Genomic DNA, 24,753 nt, shown 5'->3' on the forward strand with positions numbered 1-24,753 from the left:
CTTGCGCTTTTGTTATTTCTTGTTTGTCCAGTTTTAGTTTTTTGTTTTTGACTGTATTTTTCTAAGTTACAGTTATCCAATTCTCATTAATGCATCTATGCCAAAGGTTCAGTCGCTGTTTCAAAAAGACAGAGGTCTGACGGAAAGACAGGCAGAGGTCAAACAGACAGACAAAGCTACACGTCCTTTTGACAACCTACACACAGACGGCGAGGGAAAAGTTGTTTTGGTGTTGATGATTCATTTTCAAATTGATTCTCAAATGTCGCTTATATTGATTCTCAAATATCGCTTATCTTCTAATCTCAGAAAATGTGAACTTCTTCTTAATGTCATGGTGTCACCATAGGTTCGATACAGCCACCCTGGGGAGATTGCAAATTCTTCCTTGAAGATGTGACTTTTTTAGATCGTTTTAGTGGCCAGGAATGTCAATAAATCAGTTAAGAAAAAGAAAGTTGGGTAGCTGATATCAAAGCCGGGCCCCAGCACTCGGCAAAGGGTAGGCTTGTATATATTGATTCTTGTTGTAAGTAGCAACCTCCAAATGAGTCACCTTTGTTTGCTACTCTTTTATCGTGGAAATTGAGGGCTCCCCATGGAAAACATATAACTTTGAAGGGTCTCAATGACTTGTAATCAACAGTTGCGTTGTCCATGGCATCTTTGCAAGTTTGTACTGCGTTTTGCACCAGATTTGTTGGCGTTGGAGATTTTGTTTTTCTGACTAATATTTATTTTTTCTTCACTTTCATTTTTGTCTCGTTCTGATTTCTGCTGTTTGGCTAGGCCACGTTCTATGGATAAAGGATGACAGATTACCGAAGATTGTCCTTTTTGGCAAACCGTCTGGGGCTACACGGAAAGCAGGTCGTCCTTGTCTGGGTTGGGAGGATGTCATAAATAAAGATTTAAAGGAAATGAGAACTTTCTGGGAGCGTGTAAAGGGGGAGGCTTTAAATAGATTAGGTTGGAGGAGGAGCGTCCGTAGCTGGGTTGGCCTCAGGCGGCTTGGTACTGCAGTGATTTATTAGTAGTAGTAGTAGTTGTTGTTGTCTTCTAACAGCACAACTCTTTGTTCTTCACTTCCTTTTTAACACGTTCTAATACTCGCTTTCTCTTTATCCCTTATAATTGTCGCTGGTACTTATCTTCTACCCGCATATTTCTTTGTTCTCACTGTGACATATCTTTGCACCCAATATTTTTTTTGTTCTTTACTTTCATTTTTAGTTTGTTATTCTCCTCGTTGTCATATGTCTTGTTACCGTATATTTCTTTCTTCTTCACTTTTGTTTGAGTTGTTTTAATTCTTGCTGCTGCTTATGTTCAAATCGGAATTTTTTTTTTTTTTTTAATTCTTCACCTTTGTTTTTGATTCGTTGTAATGGCCACTAATGCCATATTCTGACTGTATTTTTCATTTTCGTAAATGATTACATGACATTTTTTCGGTACTGCTCGAATTAGTCTTGCCACATTTGATGTTCTACTTTCTTCATTTGTCCTCGGAGTATTATAAAATTACTTATAACATATTTTTCTAAATAGACTAATTGCACTTTGTATTTTATATTTACCTATCTTTATTTGTAATGTTGCATGTGTCATAGATATAAAAACGATATGTTCACTCCTGGGGGGAAGATAAAATTTATTTTCTTGAAATTTCCTTATAAATATGAGGTGAATAATATGATTTTTCTCGTCAATAATACGTATCTTGCGAAATTGTGCCCACATCATGACACAAAAAACGATACAGCCACTACTGAGGCAAATATGACGTATTTATGCTGTTGAATTTTAACAATGAATATGACGTCACAGCCGTTACAAAGTTATATTACAATTCATTCTAAAGTTAAGTCTCTTAAGAAATTCCCTCAGGCTTCCCCAGAAGATCCAATGATACTAATTTTTTCGAAAAATACTGAGCTGTTTTCGAGAAAAATACAAACATAAATAAATAAATACATAAGCATATACACAATTGTTTCTCGTTTAAAGATACTATATATCCAAATACGAGATAAAATTAAGAGATTAAGAGTCATGAGGTCAGGGATTGTATGGGACTGAAAACCTCCAGCTTATTTACAGAATTCTTAATTAAACCTCTTTCGAACGATAGTTCAAGTACAGAGTTGGAAATACATTAGCAAAGCAGTTTGCCCGACACTCTTTACGGACTCCCTGAATCAGTTTAATTCCAATAAGTAGAGATAGCATAAGGCTTTCCATTACAGCCCAATCTCCGGATTCAATGACAGCCCTATTCTGTCATTCCATGACAGCCAGTAGATGCTAAATGCGTCATAGAAAATGTTTTCTGAGAGATATAAGTACATTTTACGTCATTGGGAATATTTTCTAAGCGAGGCATGTGTTAATTACTTTTAAAAAAACTTCAGGGGCTTCCATAATATCCTGTTTTCTTTGATCGCTATGCTTAAAAACCTTAGGATGAGGGAGAAAAGCTTAAGGAGCCCCGACGAAACAGGATTTTTTGGGAGTTATACTAATAGTTTCTTTAATTCTTTAAAGAACCTCAGGGACTTCTTAACTTAAGGATTTCTTTGGGAGTTGTTTGATTGTTACGAAATAGAGACTGTTTCTTCTTAAAAACCCGCGAGGGGTGAGAAGAACCTTCAGGGCCTGCTAGTTGGGGAATTTAAACGCCAGATTACTAGCGAACCATTCACCTGCCTCATGTCATTCAATTCCAACAGGACCCCAGCAAGCAATTCCAAAGGGACCTAACATCCGATTCCATTGAGCGCCCTAGCATTCAATTTCACCTGGGTCCCTAATCTAACAAACGGGGGTCCTCAGTATTCAGTTTTACTTGGGGGTCCTAGCCAAGCATCCATTTAATCAGGGGGCCTAGCATCCAATTTCCTTGAGCCCCTAACCTAACCACCAGGGTTGGGGTCCCTAGGAAACAATACCAATAGGGTCCTAGCACCCAATTCCATCGAGGCAATAGCTTCCAATTTCATTGGGGGCCCTAACCTCATCACCAGGGCCCTAACTTCCGATTCAAATGGGGCCCTAACATCCAGTTTCATCAGGCCCCTAAACTAACCACCAGGGGCCCTAGCATATTATTCCATTTAATACCATAGCATCGAATTTGATTGGGGAGACCCCTAGAAACCAATTTCACCGGCAAGACGTTTTTTATGACGTTCCAAGTTTTCTTTGGTTGTTATGTGATAGGGGAATGTTTACTTATGTTTAGGATGACGCAATCTTGCGTGACGTGCTACATATCAGAAGCTCTATCGGGCATATCTGCTTATAACCGTGGAGGGTGCAAACGAGGGGTGTTACTTAATGACTATGCTCACGTGAGTTATTACATAGTAGTTTAAACGATTTTATTTTCTTTCAAAATCTTTTTCTTTTTTTTCTCAGGGAACCTTTATATTCCAAATATTTTATGTCCACGTTAGGATTTGAAAGAAATTTTCATCCAAAGTAACTGCACCCTAGACAGCTGGACTATAAAAGCCTCTCTAATATTTTGATTTGGGAAATGGACTTTACGAAAAAACCAATTTCTAGCATGAAGGAATTCCCATGATCCGAATAATAGGAATATTAAATATTCGCATGTTTCGCATGTTTTCAACCCTTTCCACATGAGAGTGCAAAAGTACCCCAATACTATTGATTTTGGTTCCATTAAATGCACCTTCTTATTACAATGTTATGAATTTTCTAAAGCTATCTAGACAGGTTAAATTAGGTATTGTATCAATGAAATATTTCTTAGCATTGGCTTAAGATGATTTAACGTGACCGACCATGTTAACCTAACCTAAAAGAAACTAACTTAAATGTAGTTAACTTAATGCTACCTAACCTTCACCCATCCATAGTGTGACAAGGTGACATGAATTCCTTGGACTAACATGTTCTACAGCTTAGAGTTGAGGTGGGAGGTGTTCAAAGAATTTTTCAGCGGTGGAGGGACTGATATCGCGCAGTCAAAGAAAACAGGCCATTTCATTAAGATCTTTCAGAAATAAGTCATAATATAGTTTAAATTTATGTATAATCACAACCTTATCACTCTAGAATTGCTTACTAGGACTGGCTAACCACACATTGTCACATTGGCAAGAATATGCATACCCTTGATTCAAAGAAACGTAAGATTTCGACTAAGACCTTTCAGGAATAATTCCAAATTTGATTTAAACTTATCTCTAATTGCAAACCTCCCCTGTGGAATTGGTTTGCAAGGGGCCTCCCATTGGAATTGAATGTTAGGGGCCTCCATTGGAATTGCTCGCTAGGGTCCCAGAAGAATTGGATGTTAAGGGGCTCCGCTAGAAATGCTTACTAGGGGGTGGGTCAGCCGCATATTAGTGGCGTGATATATGAATAGTTTTGGCTCAATGATACGTGGGGCTCCAATTTAAACCTCTTAGGAATGCCTCTTAATATGGCTAAAATTAACCTTTGGTAACAAGCCTCCATTCTGAAATTGGTTGCTAGGCCACCCTTCTTTCTTTAATTCACGTCTGTTTTGCTTATATTTTATCCTACATCGGGTTTTTCACATTTTTTTTTAATTTGGTGTTTTTTAACTTTTTTTGTGATTTAATTGTTCTTTTCTTAGTTTTTTGTCCTTAATAATCTTTTTACGTTATCTTTTTTCGGTTCGTGAGTTTTAACTAGTCTTTTTGTGACTTAGGGATCTTATAATGTTTTTTTATTAATGGAATTTTTATTTACAATAAAAGTGTGTGTCATATTCGATTTCTTGTTCCAGGACAAATCTTCAATACGTAATCGTTTACACAATGAAATATCTAAAGTCACTGCTGAATAACATATCTTTGATTTAATATCTAACCTAACAAGGTCATTTTTGAAAATTAGTAACGTTGTAATTGGTAGATGTACCTAATCGAGTAAAATCTCAATAGTATTGGGATGCTTTTGCATTCTCGTGTGGAAAGAGTAGGAAACACGCGATCATCTTCATCATTTTATTAACCGGAACATGAGATTTTTCTGGAATTCTAGTTAACTACTTTTGAATTAGGTTCTTTCAGGGTAGGTTAATGTGGCCGGTCACGCTAACCTAACCTAAATGAACCTAATTTAAAAGTAATTAACTTAATGTATTCTAACTTATCCAGTTATTCTGCCATCTCTAATTGTAATGGAATAGACGTAATAGTTGGATTCTCATTTATACTCATACGTCTCTAGCTTTAAAAAATCCAAGAATCAGCTGGATATTCGCTGCTGGATACTCAGGACAGGGTTAGATTATCCAATATTTAAATGGTTAGGTAATATCATGTGATTTGTTTATTTTCTGAGAAACCTTTACAATCCAACAAAACAGGTTTTGATGGTCAACGACACGTGGCTTGATATATATTACTAACCCCCCCCCCCCCTGATTCTAAAAAAACAGCAAATTGACCTTGAACCAATATTTACATATCGAGATGCTTTAATCTCGCCCGAATTGTTTCGGTTCCGGTCAAAAACAGGTTTGTAAGGTCAGTGACCAATGACTTGATAGAACTTACGATTGACATGCTTTAGTATTAAAAATTAGATCAGTGTGTCAGCATTGATGTTTTCTCAACAGCTATTATAGTTTTCGGTATTTAGAGATAAAGATTGAGTATAGATTTAGACAGAGACAAAAGGATAAAGATCAATCTCTATCCTTAGGATAGAAACTAAAGATTTAGAGATGAGTTGACTAAAGGATGAGATTCTTTATGTGCCAGATATGCAATTTCTAGGGAAAGAATTCGTCTCAATTTCAAGGATCTGGTCATGATCTGTAATAACCTTGATTTTCAGATGTTACCCTTGATTTCGTCGGATTGCTCCTGATTTTAGAGGTTCGTGATTTCTAGAATTTGGTCTTCGTTTTGACGGTTTGATTTGGATTTCTATGCACTGGTTATGATGTCTAGAGTTAGATCTTGATTTTTATGGTTTGGTCTTGGTTTCTATGTAATTATGTTGGTTTCTAAGATTTATTCTGGATTTCTTAATGTTGATCTCTTGATTTTCGTGAGTTCGGCTGGATTTTTAAGCATTGGTTATGATTTGTGTGAGTTGCTCTAGATTTCAAGAAATTTACCTTTTGATTTCTTCAGATTGGTTTTGATTTTTAGATTTTGGCCTTTTGATCTCTTGATTTCTTTGGATTAGTCTTGATTTTCCGAGAATGGTCTTGATTTCTTCAGTTTGGTCTCGATTTTTATTAGTTCTTTGGGGTTTTTAGGGTCTGTTCGTGTTTTGTATGTATTGTTTATATAAAAATAAAATACACGAAAAAAAAAGTTATGTATCCATAAGATGCAAATTACATATGTAATTCAGCAGGCAAAAACCTCCCCTTTTCACATTTATTTATACAAGTCTAAGAGTAGAAAATTTTCTTAACCCAACTGTCTTTCTTTAATTTACGTTTGTTATGCTAATATTTTACCTATATCAGGTAGTCCACGCTTTGTATTTAAATTCGTTGAGTTTTAACTGTTTTTTGTCATTTCAAGGTTCTTTTTGCTTATATTTTATCCTTTATATGCTTTTTCACGTTTTCTTTTTTCTATTTGTTGAGTGTTAACTGCTCTTTCCTTGACTTCATTATTTTATAACGTTTTTTTATGGTTAAAACTTTCATTTACAATAAAAGTTTGTGTCTGTTTAGATTTCATGTTCCAGGAGGTTCAATACGTAATCATTTGCACAATGAAATACCTAAAGTCAATGCTGCCTAATATTTCACTGAATCAATACCTAACTTAACCCGTCTAGGTCACAACAGAAAATTAATTACATTGAAATAGGCAGATGCATATAATGAAGCAAAATCTCAATAATATTGGGATGCTTTTGGATTCTCATGTAAAAAGTGTTGGAAACATGCGATCAATTTAATCATTCTATTTACTGGGACATTAGAATTCTCCCGTGCGTGGTATTACTTATTTTGTAGGATAGGTTTCCTTAATCAAAATTGACAAAGGGTTTTATAGTCCAGCTATCTAGGGCATAGTTCAATAGGGTTTAGTAGTGTCGTGGAGGGAATCACATTGAGTGGTGACTTGCAAAACACGAATCAATTTACTTTAAGCATAATTTTTATCAAGAAAATATCTGTAAAATGTGTTAGAAATTATAATGTGTATCATAGGGTTGTCACGGGGTCAGCCACATATTGTCACGGTGACGTGAATTGCCGTGTGGCCGTCATATTGACGGTTGGTGGAGGGTATGTTGTGCCATCCATAGTGTGACACGTGACATGAATTGCATGGAGTAACATGTTCTACAGCTTAAAGTTAAGGTGGGAGGTGTTAAAAGAACTTCTTAGAGGTGGGAAGACAGATATTTAACAGTCAAAGAAATGAGGCAATTTCAATAAGACCCCTCAGAAATAGCTCTTAGTATGGTTTAGATTTATCTCTAAACACAAAACTCCCAGGTTCCCATTGGAATTTGATATTCGGGGGCCCAGCTGAAATTGCTTACTACAGAGTGGGTCAACAACATATTGTCTCGGTGACAAGAAATATACACAATTTATATATATATATATATATATATATATATATATATATATATATATATATATATATATATATATATATATATATATATATATATATATATATATATATATATATATATATATATATATATATATATATATATATATATATGAATATATATATATATATATATATATATATATATATATATATAAATATATATATATATATATATATATATATATATATATATATATATATATATATATATATATATATATATATATATATATATATATATATATATATATATATATATATATATATATATATATATATATATAATATGTTCAACGAAACGTGGCAATTCCATTACAACCTCTCATAAATGCCTCTTAATATGGCTAAAATTCATGTGTAGTATTGAACCCCCACTGAAAATGGTTGTTAGGACCCCCGTCTTTATTTAATTCACGTTTGTTATGGTTATATTTCATCCTATTTCAGGTTGTTCACGTTTTGTATTTCAATTCATTGAGTTTTAACTGTTTATTTTTTGTGATTTCAGGGTTCTTTTTGCTTACATTTTATACTTTTTACGGTTTTTTTTCGGTTTGTTGGTTTTTAACTGCTCTTTCTTTGACTTCATTATTTTATAAATTTTTTTATTAATAAAACTTTTATTTACAATCAAAGTCTGTTTCTTTTTAGATTTCTAGTTCAAGGACGCTCAATACTTAATCGTTTGAACAATTAAATTTCTAAAGCCAATGCTACGTTATATTTCATTGGTTCAATACCTAACTTAACCTGTCTAGGTAACCTTATAAAATTAGTTAAATTGAAATAGGCAGATGTAGCTAATGGGGCAAAATCTCAATAGTATTGGGATGCTTTTGCACTCTCATGTGAAAAGGGTTGGAAACAAGCGATCAATTTAATCATTCTATTAACCGGAACATTAGAATTCTACCGTGCATGGTATTAGTTATTTTGTAGAATCTATTTCCCAAAACAAAATTTACAAAGGCTTTTATAGTCCAGCTATCTAGGGTATAGTTTTTTTGGATGAAAATCTCCCTCAAATCCTAATGTGGACATAAAATCTTTGGAATATAAAGGTTCCCTGAAAAAAAAAAACTTATTGAAAGAAAATAAATCTCTTAACGTATTTTATAAGAGCCCATGTGTGCATTGTCATTACATAATACCCCACGTTTTCGCTCTCCACTGTTACAAGTGGGGATCTCCTGCGATCCCCTTGAAGTCTAGCGTGTCACGCGAGATTGCTTCATTATTAACATAAGTAAATATTCCCCTATTAGCCTAAATAACAACCAAAAAGATCTCGAAACGTCTTAAAAAACATCTTGTCGGTGAAAAACAAATCTCTATTACGTAACAACCAAACACTATAACATAATACCAAAAGAAATCCTGAAGTAAAGAACACCCTGAAGGTTTTTTAAAGAATTAAAGAAACTATTATGTATCACCGCCATGAAATCCTGATTTGATTGGGCCGCTGAAGGTTTTTCTCCACACGTTTAGATTTTTAATCATACTGATAAAAAAAACAGGATTTTTTGGGGAACCCTGAAGGTTTTCTTAGGTAATTAACACGTATTTCGTTTAGAAAAAATTCCCTATGACGCAACGTGCACCTGCGTCTCTTAGAAAACATTCCCTATGACATCATTAACACCTGCATGTTGTCATGAAATGATAGGGTCGGGCTGTCATGGAATCTAAGGATAGGGCTCTCATGGAATCCATGGATATGGTTTTCATGGAAAGCCTTATGCTATCACTACTGAAATAGGCAACAAGGGAACGAAAAAATAGGGAAAAGCTTTACAATTAAGTCCTTTAAATCGGAATAAATTTATCCCGGACATCACACTTCCAACTTTCTCTCCAGCAATAATACTAGGTATAATATTTCAAGCCAGATCTCTTTTAAGGTGCATGTTGACCAGGCTTTACGGAAAGACTACAAGTCAGCCCAGAGTTTAACAAGTATGCTCAGGCTGGCTTTGCAGAGAGTCAACTCCTAGTTGCAATACAACCTGTATCAGGCCTATTTTCTAGGATAGTTGTCTCGTTTTGTTTCTCCGAACTGAGAACAGGGTATTTCCCATTGGAATTCAAGATACTCAAAATTTATTACTAAAAAAAAATGCAGGGACCACATTATAGTAACTATGAAGGTGCCCTTGAGTTCCCAACCTTGTCCAGTTTGATGGATCAAAGAAATGATCTACTATTGATTCTCGGAAAACCAAAGAAAAATAGAGATTTTATCATTAACACCCAGCACCAAATCAGCATATTTACCGGACATCAGAATAAACTGCAATCAGCTAAGCGTCATGTCTTACGAGTAGATTTGCAAAGTGCATGGTGTATTTCCCTGGCGTATTTAACATGTTAACCTTTTCGCGTTTTATGTGCAATTTTAAATGTAACACAATTAGCGGCCATTTTGTACTAATATAGCAATTTAAGCGTATGAATACAAATCGAAATTACAGTTCTAGTGCGACTAACAGGGCTTCAAACGGGCTGGTAGCCCGTTTCAGATTTAGGATAAATTTGATTATCATAGTTAACGCTGTGGCATCACCTGTATTAAAGAGGAAGCCTGCTTCAGATTTAGGATAAATTTGATTACAAAAGTTAACGCTGTTGCGTCGCCTGTATTAAAGAGCGATAAAACTTCAATGCTTCATTAATGATTTTTAACACAGGTACTTCGCATAAACTTCAAAGCGGAGGAAGTTCTTTCGATTGGAAACTGGAAACTCCAGTCAAAAGTGATCACAGGGCAACAAACCCCCTTCCCCGAATCTGCATCTGATAAAAAGCTTGAGATAAGCATTTGTTCAAAATAGTCTAAAGGTCAAATAACTTTGTCTGTGGGGTTGACAAACTCCCAAAGGCCCTGGGGTAAAAGCTGGAAGTTACGCAAGTTTGCCTTTGTCGACAAATAAGGTTTCTTATTGGGAAAAAAGGCATGTTTAATCTTTGGTCTCCGAAGAGACTTAGGGTATTTATGTGAAACTTTAAGGAAATGTTGATTGGGATGTCGAATACAATCGGAACGCACTTTATTTTATAAAATTGTTTTTTAACTTTTTACACCTTTTTTTAAACCATTTTTTTAACTTTTAAAAGAGCTTGTTGCTCTGATTAAACAGCCTTTGTGATTTAGGAGTCGTTCTTAAATAACTGGAACAAAAATTCAAACTTTAGTGTATAGAGCGAGGTATTGAAGGGAGGGTGCCCCCCATCATATACGTATCAATTCCTGTTCATTTTAAGTTCTATTAATACTCCTTACTTTCAGTTAAAAAGGAAAATTCTTTTATTTTACTTAAATGTCTAAAGAATCACAATTAGGAACACCAAAAATGCTGCCTCTGATATGTTTATTTAATCTCCTGTTCCCTTTTCATTTAAATAAAATATCTTAAATGTTCTCCAGTGAGAATTCTTAAAAGTGTATATTATTCAGTTTTCCTTCACAGGTAATATTTCGACTATTCTCCCATGAGGAATCTTTCAAGTATCTTTTCTACATGACGTTAAACTAAAGTCTCAGGTGAACTGTCTTTATTTTGTCTTGATGTTAAAGAAAGGAGAAACAAAGCAGTAATTAATAAGCCACTATACTTTTGAACATGTTTTATAAAAAAATTAGTAATATTTAAGAAAACACAAATATCTGTTTTTAAAAGATGGATACAGTAAGTATTTACATATTTATAGGCTCTTTATTTTGATAGTCTAGATCCTTTATTCTTAGGAATCTTTAACTTACATTCGAATCTGGAGATTTTGAAACTTTTAAATAAAATAGTTCTTATAATGTTCGAAAAACTTATTTTTAAAAGTGATAATGTCTAAATTGATGGGCTATACATAAAAATCCAATTTAAGATACAAAACAATTTACATTGCGAATTAAATAGACTCGTAACAAAATTGTTTTCTTATATTGGTCATCCCCGAATGGGTTAGGACAATGTAGTAAGGAAAAACTTAAGGGAAAGAAGAACCTGTTGGGAGGGTGTAAAGACGAAGGTTTAAAAGAATGTGATGGAGGAGGAGTGTGCGTAACTTTATTGGCCTCAAGTGGCTTTGTACCATAGTGAGTTGTCAGTAGTGGTAGTTCTGATATACTAAAATTAAATCCGTGGAAGGTATATGTGACGGTGTCAGTTACCCTTTATGGTATATATAACATTTTTTCTTTGTCTATCTTTAGAAAAATTCATCCGACAACACACAATCCCTGCAACGTTGAGAAACTGAACGACAAGGAAACAACAGAAATGTTCCAGCTAGAACTTTCAAATAGATTTGAAGCCCTGCAATCCGAATTAGAACCAAATACTGATGTCGAAAATATACGGGAAAAACTGAAAAGCAGGTACAGAGAAGTTGCAAAGGAGAAATAATGCTATAAGAAGAAAAAGAAAGAAAGATGGATCTCTGAATGAACCTGGAAACTAATTGATGCAAGAAAATCAGCCAAACTTTCTATTCTGTCTGCCTCAAACGCATCTGAATTGATTGTTCAACGATTTTTTTTTCTTTCAAGAAGATTTTATAGATTTTTATCTTTTTTTTCAGTTTTTTTCTTTTTTAGTTTTTTAGTTTAGCCCGGCATGAAAATCGGTAACTCTCCTTAGTTACTGTTGATGCTCCCTTTTGGCAGCCTGCATACAAATAGAGAGTTTCAATCTAATTCAACACCGCTTGAAAACTATTCCTTAATAAACCTAGCCTTAATAGCAATAATTAGTAGCAGCAATAGAAGTAGTAGTGTGCATATAAAACATTTTGGTTGTTTCAATATCGCCCTCAACATGCACTGAAATTTTCTACTTGATGCAGCTTAATTTCAATGATATATCGTTTTAATAGCCTACATCGACATAGTATGTTTCTATTTAATTCCATATCCCCCTCAACATTTCCTGAAAGTTTCACCATAATGCCCTTTGGTCCAGTTGAAATAGCAGTAGCTGTCGTAGTAGTAGTCGTCGTCGTAGTAGTAGTAGTAGTAGTAGTAGCAGTAGTAGGAGTAGTAGTAGAAGTAACAGTTGTAGTAGCGTTTGTGGTCGTAATACCAATTTCAGCTGTAGTTATAGTAGCATTAGTTTGCAAATGGGAAGTTTTGTTAGTTCAACACGACCAAACAACACCCCCTTAACATGACCCAAAATTTCAAATTCATACCCTAGCCATTCCTGGGATATTGCTTAACTTCCTTTTGACATCCTGAATGCACGCAGCATGTATTGATTTAGTTCAATACCTCTCTAAACATTCCCTAAAAATTTTGCCTTCATACCCTTAGCTTTAGTAGTAAAAGTAGCAGTAGTAGTATTAGAAGCTGTACTTGTAGTAGTAGTAGTAATAGTAGTAATAGTAGCAGTAGTTTTAGTAGTAGCAGTGGCAGCAGCAGTAGTAGTAGTAGTAGTGGTAGTAGTATTAGTAGCTGTAGTAATAGTAGTGGAAGTAGTAGTAGTAGTAGTACTAGTATTAGCAGTAGTAGAATAGGCAAAAGTAATTGTTGTTGTTGTATTAGCTGTAGTAGCAGTAGTAGTTGTAGTAGTAGTAGTATAAGTGCGCACGTAACGCATTTTCGTCAATTTATCATTCGTTATATCATTTCCTGAAAGTTCTAACTTAACAACCTCCTCAATCCTTGACATAATCCATTTTGGAAATCCACATGGACATAGTCCGTTTTGATTTAGTTAAATACACCCCTCAACATTTCCTAAGACTTTCACCTGAATGCCCTTAGTCTTTTGGAATCAAAAGGTCAAACATGCTGCCCTTTCCGATAACAAATACTATATGTGAACAATGGGGGGATTGCATGAGTTATAGCCCTTGGGGTGATATCCTCAGAGGCATAGTTATTAGACCTTTAACTTTTCTGAACAAGATGGCTATCTTGAAGTTTTTATCCAATGAACATTCAGAGAAAAAACATGGTTGGGAGGGGTGTTTTTGCCCTCTATTTGCTTTTGACTCTCAATAAGGACACAAGGACTTCCAATTTTCAATCAAATGAGCCCCTTTCAAAATTTCTGCAACAAATCCTTCCATACGAAGCGCCTTGGTGAAAAGTAAAATTAAATACGAATAAAAAGACATTGTCCCACTTCGCTCTCTACTTAGGTAACGGGATTGCGCTACCTATGATGTATATTAGCAGAGTTGCAAAGTATGGACCAGATAGGGAGATGCTCTTTGAGTAATTTGGTGACTGGATAAAAACAATTGAGTCACTAATATTGCAGCGCAGAGGGTTTTGTCTGGTAAATGCAGTAATTTTACCAGCTCTATTTAAAAGTTAGACACAAAATGAATAAAATAAATAAAGCGACAGAATTCTTGAAAACAACCGATAGCATTGACAGATTACCTTTCGTTATTTTGATGATGTCAACAGGAAATAACTGCTTGTCGATAGCAATTCAATCGGTTTGATTGAGTATTGGGGTAAGTTTCTGTATTGATTTTAAGTCCAAAGAACAAATTAAGTGAAGAAAATCATTTTTTTACGGTTATGGAAATAAAACATATATCAGTTTTGGTCTTAAGAAAGGGTTTAACCATGATCATGGATATCAAATTATCAAAAAATTGTTGGTATCTCCCAAATTTTTTTTTCTGCAGACATTATGTCTAAAGAGTACTTGAATATTTTCGCAGTTCTCCTTGCAGATTTTATTTATTAATTGTAGATGTGGTGTTGATTCTTTAGTTGTTAAAGCTCTTCATGATGTTTAGAGGCAGTTGAATACCATGGCAATCGGCCAGAAAGATCCTTTAAAGGCAACCAGAGAGTCTCATCAACAACACTGCTGGTTTGCAATACTTTTAAAATTATTTGTCCTTAAACTGTTTTAAGCTATGCAGACATATTGCAAAAAAAGTTTACTAAACGTTATTTGCTAGATAATCAAATATTTAAATCTGAACTGACCATCCGTGAGAAAATTCAGGTGAGACAAATACAAAATGCAACAAGTGCAGTTGAAGACATGTTCAGTTATCTAAAGAAAAGCATATCATGGCTATTCCACAACTACATTCTGCAATTTACCCTCACCACGAGCGAAAAAGACAGATTTAAAGCAATAAAAAAAAATTCCTCAATTAATTTTTTTTAATTTCATACTATCTACAAAAAAACTTCTTGTATCCTTTTTCCCGTTTTGTTTTCTTTATGCTCGTAATATTTTCAGAATTGCTCTAGCCAAAATATTATCATTATGCAGGTAATTATGCCAGAGCCACACCATAGTCACACCCGTCAACAAAACTGTTAAGATATACTTGTTGTTGTTTTTTTCTTGATTTCAATATCTAACTTGTATTACAGAAATGAAAATTCAAACGACAACATGTTGGTTTCAAAGCTTGAATCGTTACTATTTTGATCCCAACTTCTCTGAACGTGTACTTGAACTTGTACTTGAAGTTGAACTTGTAAGTGAATGTTTAGCTAAATTCATATTACAGACGAGTAATAAGTTTCCACTCCAAAATTCGAAGTTTCCACTATTTCTAGCTACAAATAAATTTGCATTAAATCTGAGCTCTGATTGGTCAGTGGCAAATTATATGCTTTGAATTTGAGTAATATTCAATGATATATATAATCAGCACCGTGGTCTTGTGTAATTTTTTTTGTTAACAAGAGTGACTACGATATGGCCCAGGCATTAACTTTAAATCTTACCTTGAACAAATGGAGAACAAGAGTCATCAGCAGTATTGTCTTGTATCCATTTTGAGTAGTTGGCTACTCGAACATAAACGCCTGGATGGGAGTTGTCAGCACATCCTATACCCCACGATACAATTCCCACTTGAATTGTTCTTCCTCCTGAACTTTGCAGCATCAGTGGTCCCCCTGAATCACCCTAAAATATAAAATTCTCTACACAATTTTATCAAAAACAAGCACTGGGAGTCACGCTAAATATATATATATATATATATATATATATATATATATATATATATATATATATATATATATATATATATATATATATATATATATATATATATATATATATATATATATATATATATATATATTATATATTGAGCGATTTTTAATCTTCATTGTAGGCCTCTTTTACTCCAAATGACGTAAACCATCCTGAGGATTGACCTATCGCCCTGTTACAGCAGCTGAATTATTTTAGGAACTTGAGTAATTAAAAATTAAATTGTAAGAGGCATGTTCTCATAACTCAAACACATGAACCACAAATAGCCATTGAACGCATTAGCTATTGAAACACAAATATTTCATATTATTTCATATTATAGGCCAAGAACATTAAAAATGAAATCTTATTGTCTGAAATTGTTGAAAAGAAACTTACACAACCATAAACATTTTTAAAAATTAAGAAAAGTTGTAAATTTAATCTTTAATGAGAAAGATCTTCGTATGCACTTATGCAGTTCATAGCAGTTGCCGGTACCAAATTCAAAAAAATAAAATCAACAAAAGTTTAAACTAAAAATTAAGCAACAGAAGACTAAAGTACTGAAGGGGAGCAGCCCCCATCACATACGTAATAATTTCTGTTCGTTTTAAATTTTAATGTTTTCCTTACTTTCAGTAAAAAGTAAAATGACTAGTAGAAAAATGAGTAAATAGTGAAATGAATAGATAGTAAAAAGACTATCAACCTTATTCACGTTTACGACCCTCTGCAGCCTTTCTTCCATATTGATACTGGTTAATTAGTCCATGTTGTCTTTTGTCAGTTTGATTTTTTTTTTCTTCGCTGTTTATCGTTTTTATTTTTTTTTATTTATATTACTCCGTACCTTGTGTTTTTTTACGGGTAATAAAGTTCATTCTTTCATTCATTCAGTTGAAAAAACTTGTTTTTTATTTAATTACTTCAAACGTGTAGTTGTCATTGGGAATTATTAAATTTTTATTTTTGAATATTTTTTACTAAAAGTATGGTCACATTTAACTAATTGGTTGTGTTTATCTAGTTTTAAAGTTTGACAGGCACCAATGACCAAGATTTGGCCCTGTGTTTATATCAAAAAGCAAGATCTTAGAAAACCATGGTCTTCAGGTGTTAATAGACCAAAGATGGGTTCAGGGGGATAATGTGTTTTTATTTTGATATTCTTATTGCTTGAAAAGAATGCGAAACGTTTTTGCAAGAAATAATGGGTATATTATTGTGATAACCAACGATATCACAAAGGAACAGAGAATTTGGATGTTAAAAATATCATGTTGGGTGAAAGTTCTGGCTATTTCCTTCTCCATTAAAAAAGAGTGACTAGCTTAAAAAATACCTCACACGATAACATAATAGAATTAGAGCATACTTTTTTTTCATCGAATTTACCACGGAAATTAATATCTCATTTTTTTGGTGACACTGTATATCATCTTTTTTAATTTCTGATTTATTAAATTTAACTTCTGAATGTCTTATTTGTAATGTGCTCTAAAGTGAAGTTACATCTTCTAAGTTTTGAAATAAAGTAAACCATTTATTTAAACAGAAATGCGTCAATACTCCTCTATTTATTAAATTCCTTATTGGACATGAGGTCACTTGTCAGTTTTATCTCTAATTAGTTTGTCTTCAAAGATAAAAACCAACTTTAATATATCATAACTCTTCATAATTAAGATACATCTAAATTGTCAGGCATTTATAAAGACAGATAGCATTATTTTTTTCCAGAAGTAATTATTTAGTGGAACAGATAAGACATCAAAGTTAATGTGACAGAATTGATGTTGATACTGGAATAATTAAAGTGACCAGATATGGGGAATAAAAAGTCGAAAATTGTGTATGTTGAAGCCTATCCTGTCCCTTCTCAAATGAGGGTCTACGAGCTACCAACAAAGTCGCTTAGCGCAGCAGATCTAAAGATAATTGACTCACAATGTAATTGCTGTTCCAATAAAAAAAATAACCACAAACAACATTCAAATTTGAATAAAATGAGCCAGCCTTGCGATAAAAGTGGAGCTCAACAACAAAAAATTACTTCTGAGAAATTGAAAGGAAATATATACCCATCACTTTCACGACCAGAGCCCTCTGCCCCTGAGCAACCGGTTGTTGAAGAGAAATGTGGAAGATTACAGATGCTGAAGTTGGCACATTTTGCTCCCTCTCAAAAAATTCTTATGCTAGATCCTCCGTATTGGGTAAACCCATGTGGAGCTCAAACGGATATGAAGCTGTTCAGTCGAGGAGCTCAAACGGCAGGAAATCCACTCGTAATCAGCAAAAATGAGGAGTATATTCTTTTTAGCATCTACTACGCAATGAATCACGCATTGAACATTCGAGATGATTTTGTGAGTGCTTGTAAAGTTTTTCCTTTTCTTAAAAAAAAGGGTTTCCTCAAGCGAATGTAAAAAGTAAGACCTCATACCCAGCAGATAACGTTCTTCATAATCTGGAAAGCTTTTCAGAGTTCGTAAAAGTATTTTAGAATTCATAATTTAGGTTCAAATATTTTGTGTATGTTAGAGTTTCAAGCAAATGGTAATTGCATGTGTGTTATTCAATGGTTGTCTTTTAAAGCATTTAAGCTGAAAACGTTAAAAACAAAAAGAAACAGATTAGGCCTTCCATTCTTGAGGCATTGATACACATCAATTGAGCCTTCTATCACATTAATCAGGGTAATCGCTTTCGAAGTATTAGAGGGCGGACAAGTATTAGTGTACGTAGTAGAAGATTTAAGAAGATAGAAGCCCCAGTTTTTCCAATCGTGGAGTGGGGTAAAGTATCAAAGGGGGAAGGCAAGTATTAGTGTACGTAGTAAAGAATTTAAGAGGATAGAAGCCCCGATTTCGTCAATTGTGAGGGGGGTTATGTTTCACTACTAATTACAAATTTATTGTTATTTGTAATTCATGATGAATTCTTTTTACTAGGATATTATAAATTGGGTTACAAAAATATTTTATTGCATAAATACATGCTTTGCTCCATTTTTATTTTATAGTGGCTGACAATTATACTTGTTGTTTGGTTTTTGTTCCAACATTTCAACCACAACATGTACTTGATTCCCCTACAGTTTCGAGAATTGCCACCACTTGCAGCCCCCTCCATATAAGGCCTACAGTATAAATAATGAGAAAGAAAAACAAATAAATAAAATATATTCATGTGGTCTAGAATTTGAGATCTGGCACCAGAATCTATAAATCAAAACCAAACTTAACTAGTCGATAAATACAAAGCATTGTTTCAATCGTCAAAATAAGATATTTTGGTACAAGCGAAAGGTCTTGTGTTACAAAATAAGTCGTCTTAAGCAAATTCTATTAAAAGTAAGTGCAATAAGGAAAGATGACTTACGACTTGGAAAGATGCAAGAAAATAGGAAAACCTTTAGGGATTTTGCTATTGGAAATAGGAATATCCAGAAATTTTCCACCAGCCTTTTAGGGATTTGGGAAAATTTGAAAATATTGCAGCCTCCTCCGATATAGTCATGCATATAGAATATAAAACCATTACTTTTTGCACTTAATTTTGATTTGCCCGTATTGTCCAAAATTTATTTTTCCAAATTACAAGGGGTAAGTTTATAATATTGCCCTTATACTTACCTCAAGCACATTTCGTGGAAATTTTAAAATGAGGTTTTAAAGTGAAATTTTCAGTCTTTAGATACTCCCGACACAAATGAAATATTTTCTAACCCCTACTCTAACTATATATAGCCCTACCCTACCGTATTTTATAACCCCTACCCTACTATATGTAGCAGGGCACATATCTGTGCCCTGCTCGGGCACAGATATGTAGTGCTATGTATTAGTTAATTTTAACGAATATAAAGTTCAATCTTAGGTCACGCGTCTGTGACCATCCTCTCTCAGATGGAGGACTTGGAGGAAAATGCGATTTAGGGCTCTCAATAATTTAAATTTCATAGTATAATTTTGTAAGTACCACATTCACTTTGAGAATATTTGACGGCGACAGGCGGGCATATTAGTTTTTAAACCCTTCTAAACTGTAGCAGCTTTTTTATGTAAAATAACTTTTGACGGAGCCACTTTAAATCAATGAATTTGTATATTTAGAACTAGTGTAAAACGTATTTTTTTTATTTCTACAATGTACACAAAATACTTTTTATTTCAGTTAAGGTTTCTATTGCCAGTGGTCGTCTATTTGCATCTTGTTCGTTAACAAGAGCTGTTTGATTTAGAGCTTTCTTAAATCATTTAATAGAGGATGATGAGAGTCCCTTCAAATTTAAGTTAAATGTAAGGGGACTATCAGTGTTTAAATATAAAGGGGCCATCAGTGTTTAAATGTAAGGGGGCTCAAATTTAAGTTAAATGTAAGGGGGCTATCAGTGTTTAAATATAAAGGGGCCATCAGTGTTTAAATGTAAGGGGGCTCAAATTTAAGTTAAATGTAAGGGGGCTATCAGTGTTTAAATATAAAGGGGTCATCAGTGTTTAAATGTAAGGGGGCTCAAATTTAAGTTAAATGTAAGGGGGATATCAGTGTTTAATATAAAGGGGCCATCAGTGTTTAAATGTAAGGGGGCTCAAATTTAACTTAAATGTAAGGGGGCTATCAGCACCTTCTATTCGACTTTTTATATTCAAGTTCCGTTTTTGTATGATAATGTCTAAAGATTAGGAATCATAACTTAAAATTAAAACATCCTAAAATATTTTTCAAGGTGAGCGGGGGGAGCCTAAAGCTTATAATTCAAAATTGCTTCGAAGATGCCTACCACCCTAAATTATTCTTTAGAGTTAACCAGAAGAATGTATACAATTATCCTGCATTTAAAACAATATTTCAGGTAAAGGGCTCTGTCACTTCATATTGTCCATATTGATGGCTAAGAACAAGAAAATTCTTCATATTGAAAGAACCTTAAGGGGTAGGTCCTCCCTCTGTCCAACCCTCCGCATATTTTCGGAAGGCCCTTTTACTTAAACATAGAAAATATTTGCCTAAAAATAAAGCTTTTGAGAACTCCCCCTTCCCCTAATAAAACGTAAGAACTACTGTACGTGAATTAGTAAGGCCTTAGAACTAATAAAAGTAATTAAATTATGATCAAAAATAGTTGTAAAAATGGACTTCTTCGAAAAATTCTCTTTTAAATTTTTTACATAGTTCATAACACTAAAAATATAGCTTAGTTTACAAAAGACCTTCCACTATTGGAAATATGCTTCCTTAGTGAAGGCTGGGTACTTAGAGCAACTTGTTCATTCATCCAAAATTACAATATTTCATCCAAAGTTTCAACAGAACATTGAAACAATTGGTCATTTTTCATTTCTACTTTTTGCAAAGAAAAGTAAAGAGCCATATTGAACTTATTAACCGGTAAAAATAAATTTCTATAAAAATTCATACTCAAGACGACCAGATATTACTATTAAAGAATAAATGAAGCTAAAAACGAACAGAAATTAAAATAAGCGATCATAGAAAAAGTAAAGATAATCGGTACAAATATAGATAAATTAAAAATCCCGAAACGAGAAAACGTTACATCGACTATTTAAGTCGAAGGTAAAACAAACGAAAACTGCTACAAACAGGAGTTTTGCCACCTTCCCCCTCCTCTATTCATAAAATTTTAAAGTCTATGGTGTCATTTGTGTTTTATTGAATACTATTTGTTTCTTGGTCACTGTGGTCTTGTTGTTCAATTAAATAAAAAAAAACGAGTTTTTTTAACTGAAAGTAAGGAGCGACATTAAAACTTAAAACGCACAGAAATTACTTCGTATATGAAAGAGGCTGCTTCCTCATCAACGCCCCGCTCTTTACGCTAAAGTTTGACTCTTTCTCTCAATTCTTCTTTTTAAAACAGTAAAAAACTTTAGCGTAAAGAGCGGGGCGTTGATGAGGAAGCAGCCTCTTTCATATACGAAGTAATTTCTGTGCGTTTTAAGTTTTAATGTCGCTCCTTACTTTCAGTTAAAAAAACTCGTTTTTTTTATTTAATTTCTGAACGTTTTTGAATCAATGCATGTTTTGATTTTGGCTCTCCGCAGAAGAATAATCAAAACGGAATTTTGCATATTTTTTTTTTGGGGGGGGGGGCTAAATGGCTTTCTCATAATTTTGATCGAATGATTTTGAGAAAAAAAGAGCGGGGGCGAAGCCTAGTTGCCCTCCGATTTTTTGGTTAATTAAAAAGGCAACTAGAACTTTTAATTTTTTACGAATCTTTTTATTGGTAAAAGATTTACGTAACTTATAAATTAGCTTACGTAAAGAAATTTTGTATTCTCATGTTTTTATTACATATATGAGGGGATTCGCCCCATCGTCAGTGCCTCGCTCTTTACACTAAAGCTTAAATTTTATCCCAATTCATTAAGAATGACCCCTGAATCACAAAAGCCGTAGAATAAATAGTTGAAATTACTAAAAATACTTTAGCGTAAAGAGCTAGGTATCATAAGGAGGTGAGCCCCTTATATGGGTAATAATTTCTGTTTGTTTTAAGTTTTATTGCTGTTCCTTACTTCCAGGTGAAAAAGCTTTTTCACATTTATTTTTTAATTTTTTTTTTAAATAATGCTAGTAAATCCTGCTCTCCCTTCATGGAAGTTTTCTTCTCCCATGACAAATTCTCGATGGAAAGTTCCCCCAGCATATCCCCCTCTTCTCAACCCCTCCCCCAAAACCAAAAAAATCCTCCTGAAAACGCCTGTATACTTCCCAATAACCATTACTATATGTAAGCACAGGTCAAAGTTTGTAACTTGTTGCCCCTCCCACGGGGACTGTGGGGGAGTAAGTCGTCCCCAAAGACATAGTTATAAGGTTTTTCGACTACGCTGAATAAAATGGCTATCTCAGAATTTTGATCCGTTGACTTTGAGAAAATAATTAGCGTGGGAGGGGGCCTAGGTGCCCTCCAATTTTTTTGGTCACTTAAAAAGGGCACTAGAACTTTTCATTTCCGTTAGAATGAGCCCTCTTGCAACATTCTAGGACAACTGGGTCGATACGATCACCCCTGGGGAAAAAAAAACAAAACAAAAAAACAAATAAACACGCATCCGTGATCTGCCTTCTGGCAAAAAATGCAAAATTCCACATTTTTGTAGATAGGAGCTCGAAACTTCTACAATAGGGTTCTCTGATACGCTGAATATGATGGTGTGATTTTCGTTAAGATCCTATGACTTTTAGGGGGTGTTTCCCCCTATTTTCTAAAATACTGCAAATTTTCTCAGGCTCGTAACTTTTGATGGGTAAGACTAAACTTGATGAAACTTATATATTTAAAACCAGCATGAAAATGCGATTCTTTTGATATAGCTATTGGTATCAAAATTCCATTTTTTAGAGTTTTGGTTACTATTGAGCCGGGTCGCTCCTTACTACAGTTCGTTACCACGAACTGTTTGAAACAAAGACTACCAATCAAAAAAAAAAAAATACAATAATCAACATGGCTGGAAAGAACTTTGAAATATAAACTGGATATTTGATATGTAATGATACCAATTCCTACAAAAATCATCAATTGAATATTTTATTTCACTCGAAATTTATTTTCAATTTTGTAAATACAAGAGAAAATAATTGTTACATAATTCATTTTCAGTAAACCGCAAATGACGCAATAGGTTCTGGATTTTTACTGTTATGCAAGGCGGAGGGAAAAGTGCTCTAACTCCTATTTGCGGTATTTTGTGTTTGCTTTAAGTTGTAATTTTGCTTTAAATTGGAAATGTTCAATGTAATTTTCAATTGTTCTAAGATTTTTTTTTATTTATCGATATTTCTACCTGTTATCCTTATATTTTCTAAGGTCGTTTACTTTAACTTCTGTTCGCTTTGAGTTTAAATTATTATATGATTTTATTTCATCTGGTATTAAGTTTAATATGACGTTAAGTTTAAGTTTTCTTTAAATTAATTTAAAAACCTTTTTCCAAAAAACGGATTTTTCAAAGAAAAGTAAAGTGCTCCATTAAGCCAAAATTTAACAGAAATAAATTCAAACAATATTCCATGCGTAAAACTTTTCAACTTGAAACCCCCAGTCGTTCTAGAGATATTGCTGTTGTGTCTTATTGGAAACCATATACACAGTGCCTTTTGACTTAGTTTTAAAGCAAAATGAGTCAATTGCACAATTGTGGGAGATTGACATTCCCAGTTTCCCTAAAGGCTTAGTTACTGGACTGTTCTACTATGCTCAACAAAATGGTTGTCTCAAAATTTTGTCTGGATGTTCTTATAATATAAAAGGGCTTGGGTAAAGGGCTTCTTGCCCTCCAGTCTCTTTTTACTCTCAAAGGTGGCACTAGAACTTTTAATTTTGAGTTGAATTAGCGCCTTTAATAGTTTCAATGATATTTCTAGCTATTACAGAGCGGCACTGCCCATGATATTGCTTATATGCCCTTTTGAATGCCTGCATGTATATAGTTCCCTCGTTTAATTGAAACTCCCCCCAAACATTCCCTAAAAGTTTCGCCTCAATACTCTTAGCGTCATGATGTGTAGTAACTGGAATGTTAGTATTAATAGTATACACATAGTACCTTCTGGCAAAAAATCCCTCAAAACATACCCTTAAAGGTCTAACTTGATAATGTAAGCCGTTTTTAAGGTATTGCTGTGTCACCTTTTTGAAAATCCACATGCTCATTTTTTTTTTTTTTTTTTTTTTTTGATTTAGTTAAACACCTGCCTAAATATTCCTTAAAAGCTTCACCTTAATACTCTTAGCTTGCGTAGTAGCAATTGTTGTAGTAGCGATAGTAGCAGTATGTGCATAACACGTTGTTTTTTTTTTTGTTTTTTTTCAAAACCTCCTTTAGCACACGCTGAAACTCTCAACTTGATACCATCAACTGTCCCTGAAGCATTTTTGATTCGTGACAACCTGTATGGGCATTGTGTTTCGATTTAGTTCCATGCAGTTTCAACGCATTGAACCCTCATTATGGTTGCGGTGGTCGCTGCAACCTAGTAAAGAGCGGACCATAGCCCATAATAACCAAAAGTTAAAAAACGTGTTTAGAGAAAAATTACTATGTGATACTGATTAAGGAATGTTAACTATTATTTCGATTTGTCTCAAAGTAAAAGTTTATTTTGAAAACAAATTTATTATGATTTCACAAAAA

The 24,753-nt window shown here is 33.8% G+C and overlaps 3 protein-coding genes across 3 annotated transcripts in view; 2 read left to right on the forward strand and 1 right to left on the reverse strand.

Annotated features, from left to right (window-relative positions):
• The window catches only part of LOC136037385 (trypsin-1-like), a 159,451-nt gene that overhangs the window by 39,093 nt on the left and 95,605 nt on the right, over positions 1-24,753 (reverse strand). The window contains exon 7 of the mRNA XM_065720116.1: positions 15,319-15,502. Coding sequence (XP_065576188.1) covers positions 15,319-15,502 — 184 coding nt within the window. The remainder of the gene's footprint in view (positions 1-15,318; positions 15,503-24,753) is intronic.
• LOC136037384 (IWS1-like protein) overlaps positions 1-24,753 on the forward strand; it is a 438,978-nt gene that overhangs the window by 6,963 nt on the left and 407,262 nt on the right. The gene's annotated exons all lie outside the window — the stretch shown is intronic.
• The window catches only part of LOC136037386 (uncharacterized), a 44,704-nt gene continuing 37,228 nt past the window's right edge, over positions 17,278-24,753 (forward strand). The window contains exon 1 of the mRNA XM_065720117.1: positions 17,278-17,949. Within this exon, the coding sequence (XP_065576189.1) occupies positions 17,407-17,949 (543 nt within the window). The 5' untranslated portion in view covers positions 17,278-17,406. The remainder of the gene's footprint in view (positions 17,950-24,753) is intronic.

This window comes from Artemia franciscana, chromosome 16, assembly GCF_032884065.1.
Source record: "Artemia franciscana chromosome 16, ASM3288406v1, whole genome shotgun sequence".
Taxonomy (NCBI): domain Eukaryota; kingdom Metazoa; phylum Arthropoda; class Branchiopoda; order Anostraca; family Artemiidae; genus Artemia; species Artemia franciscana.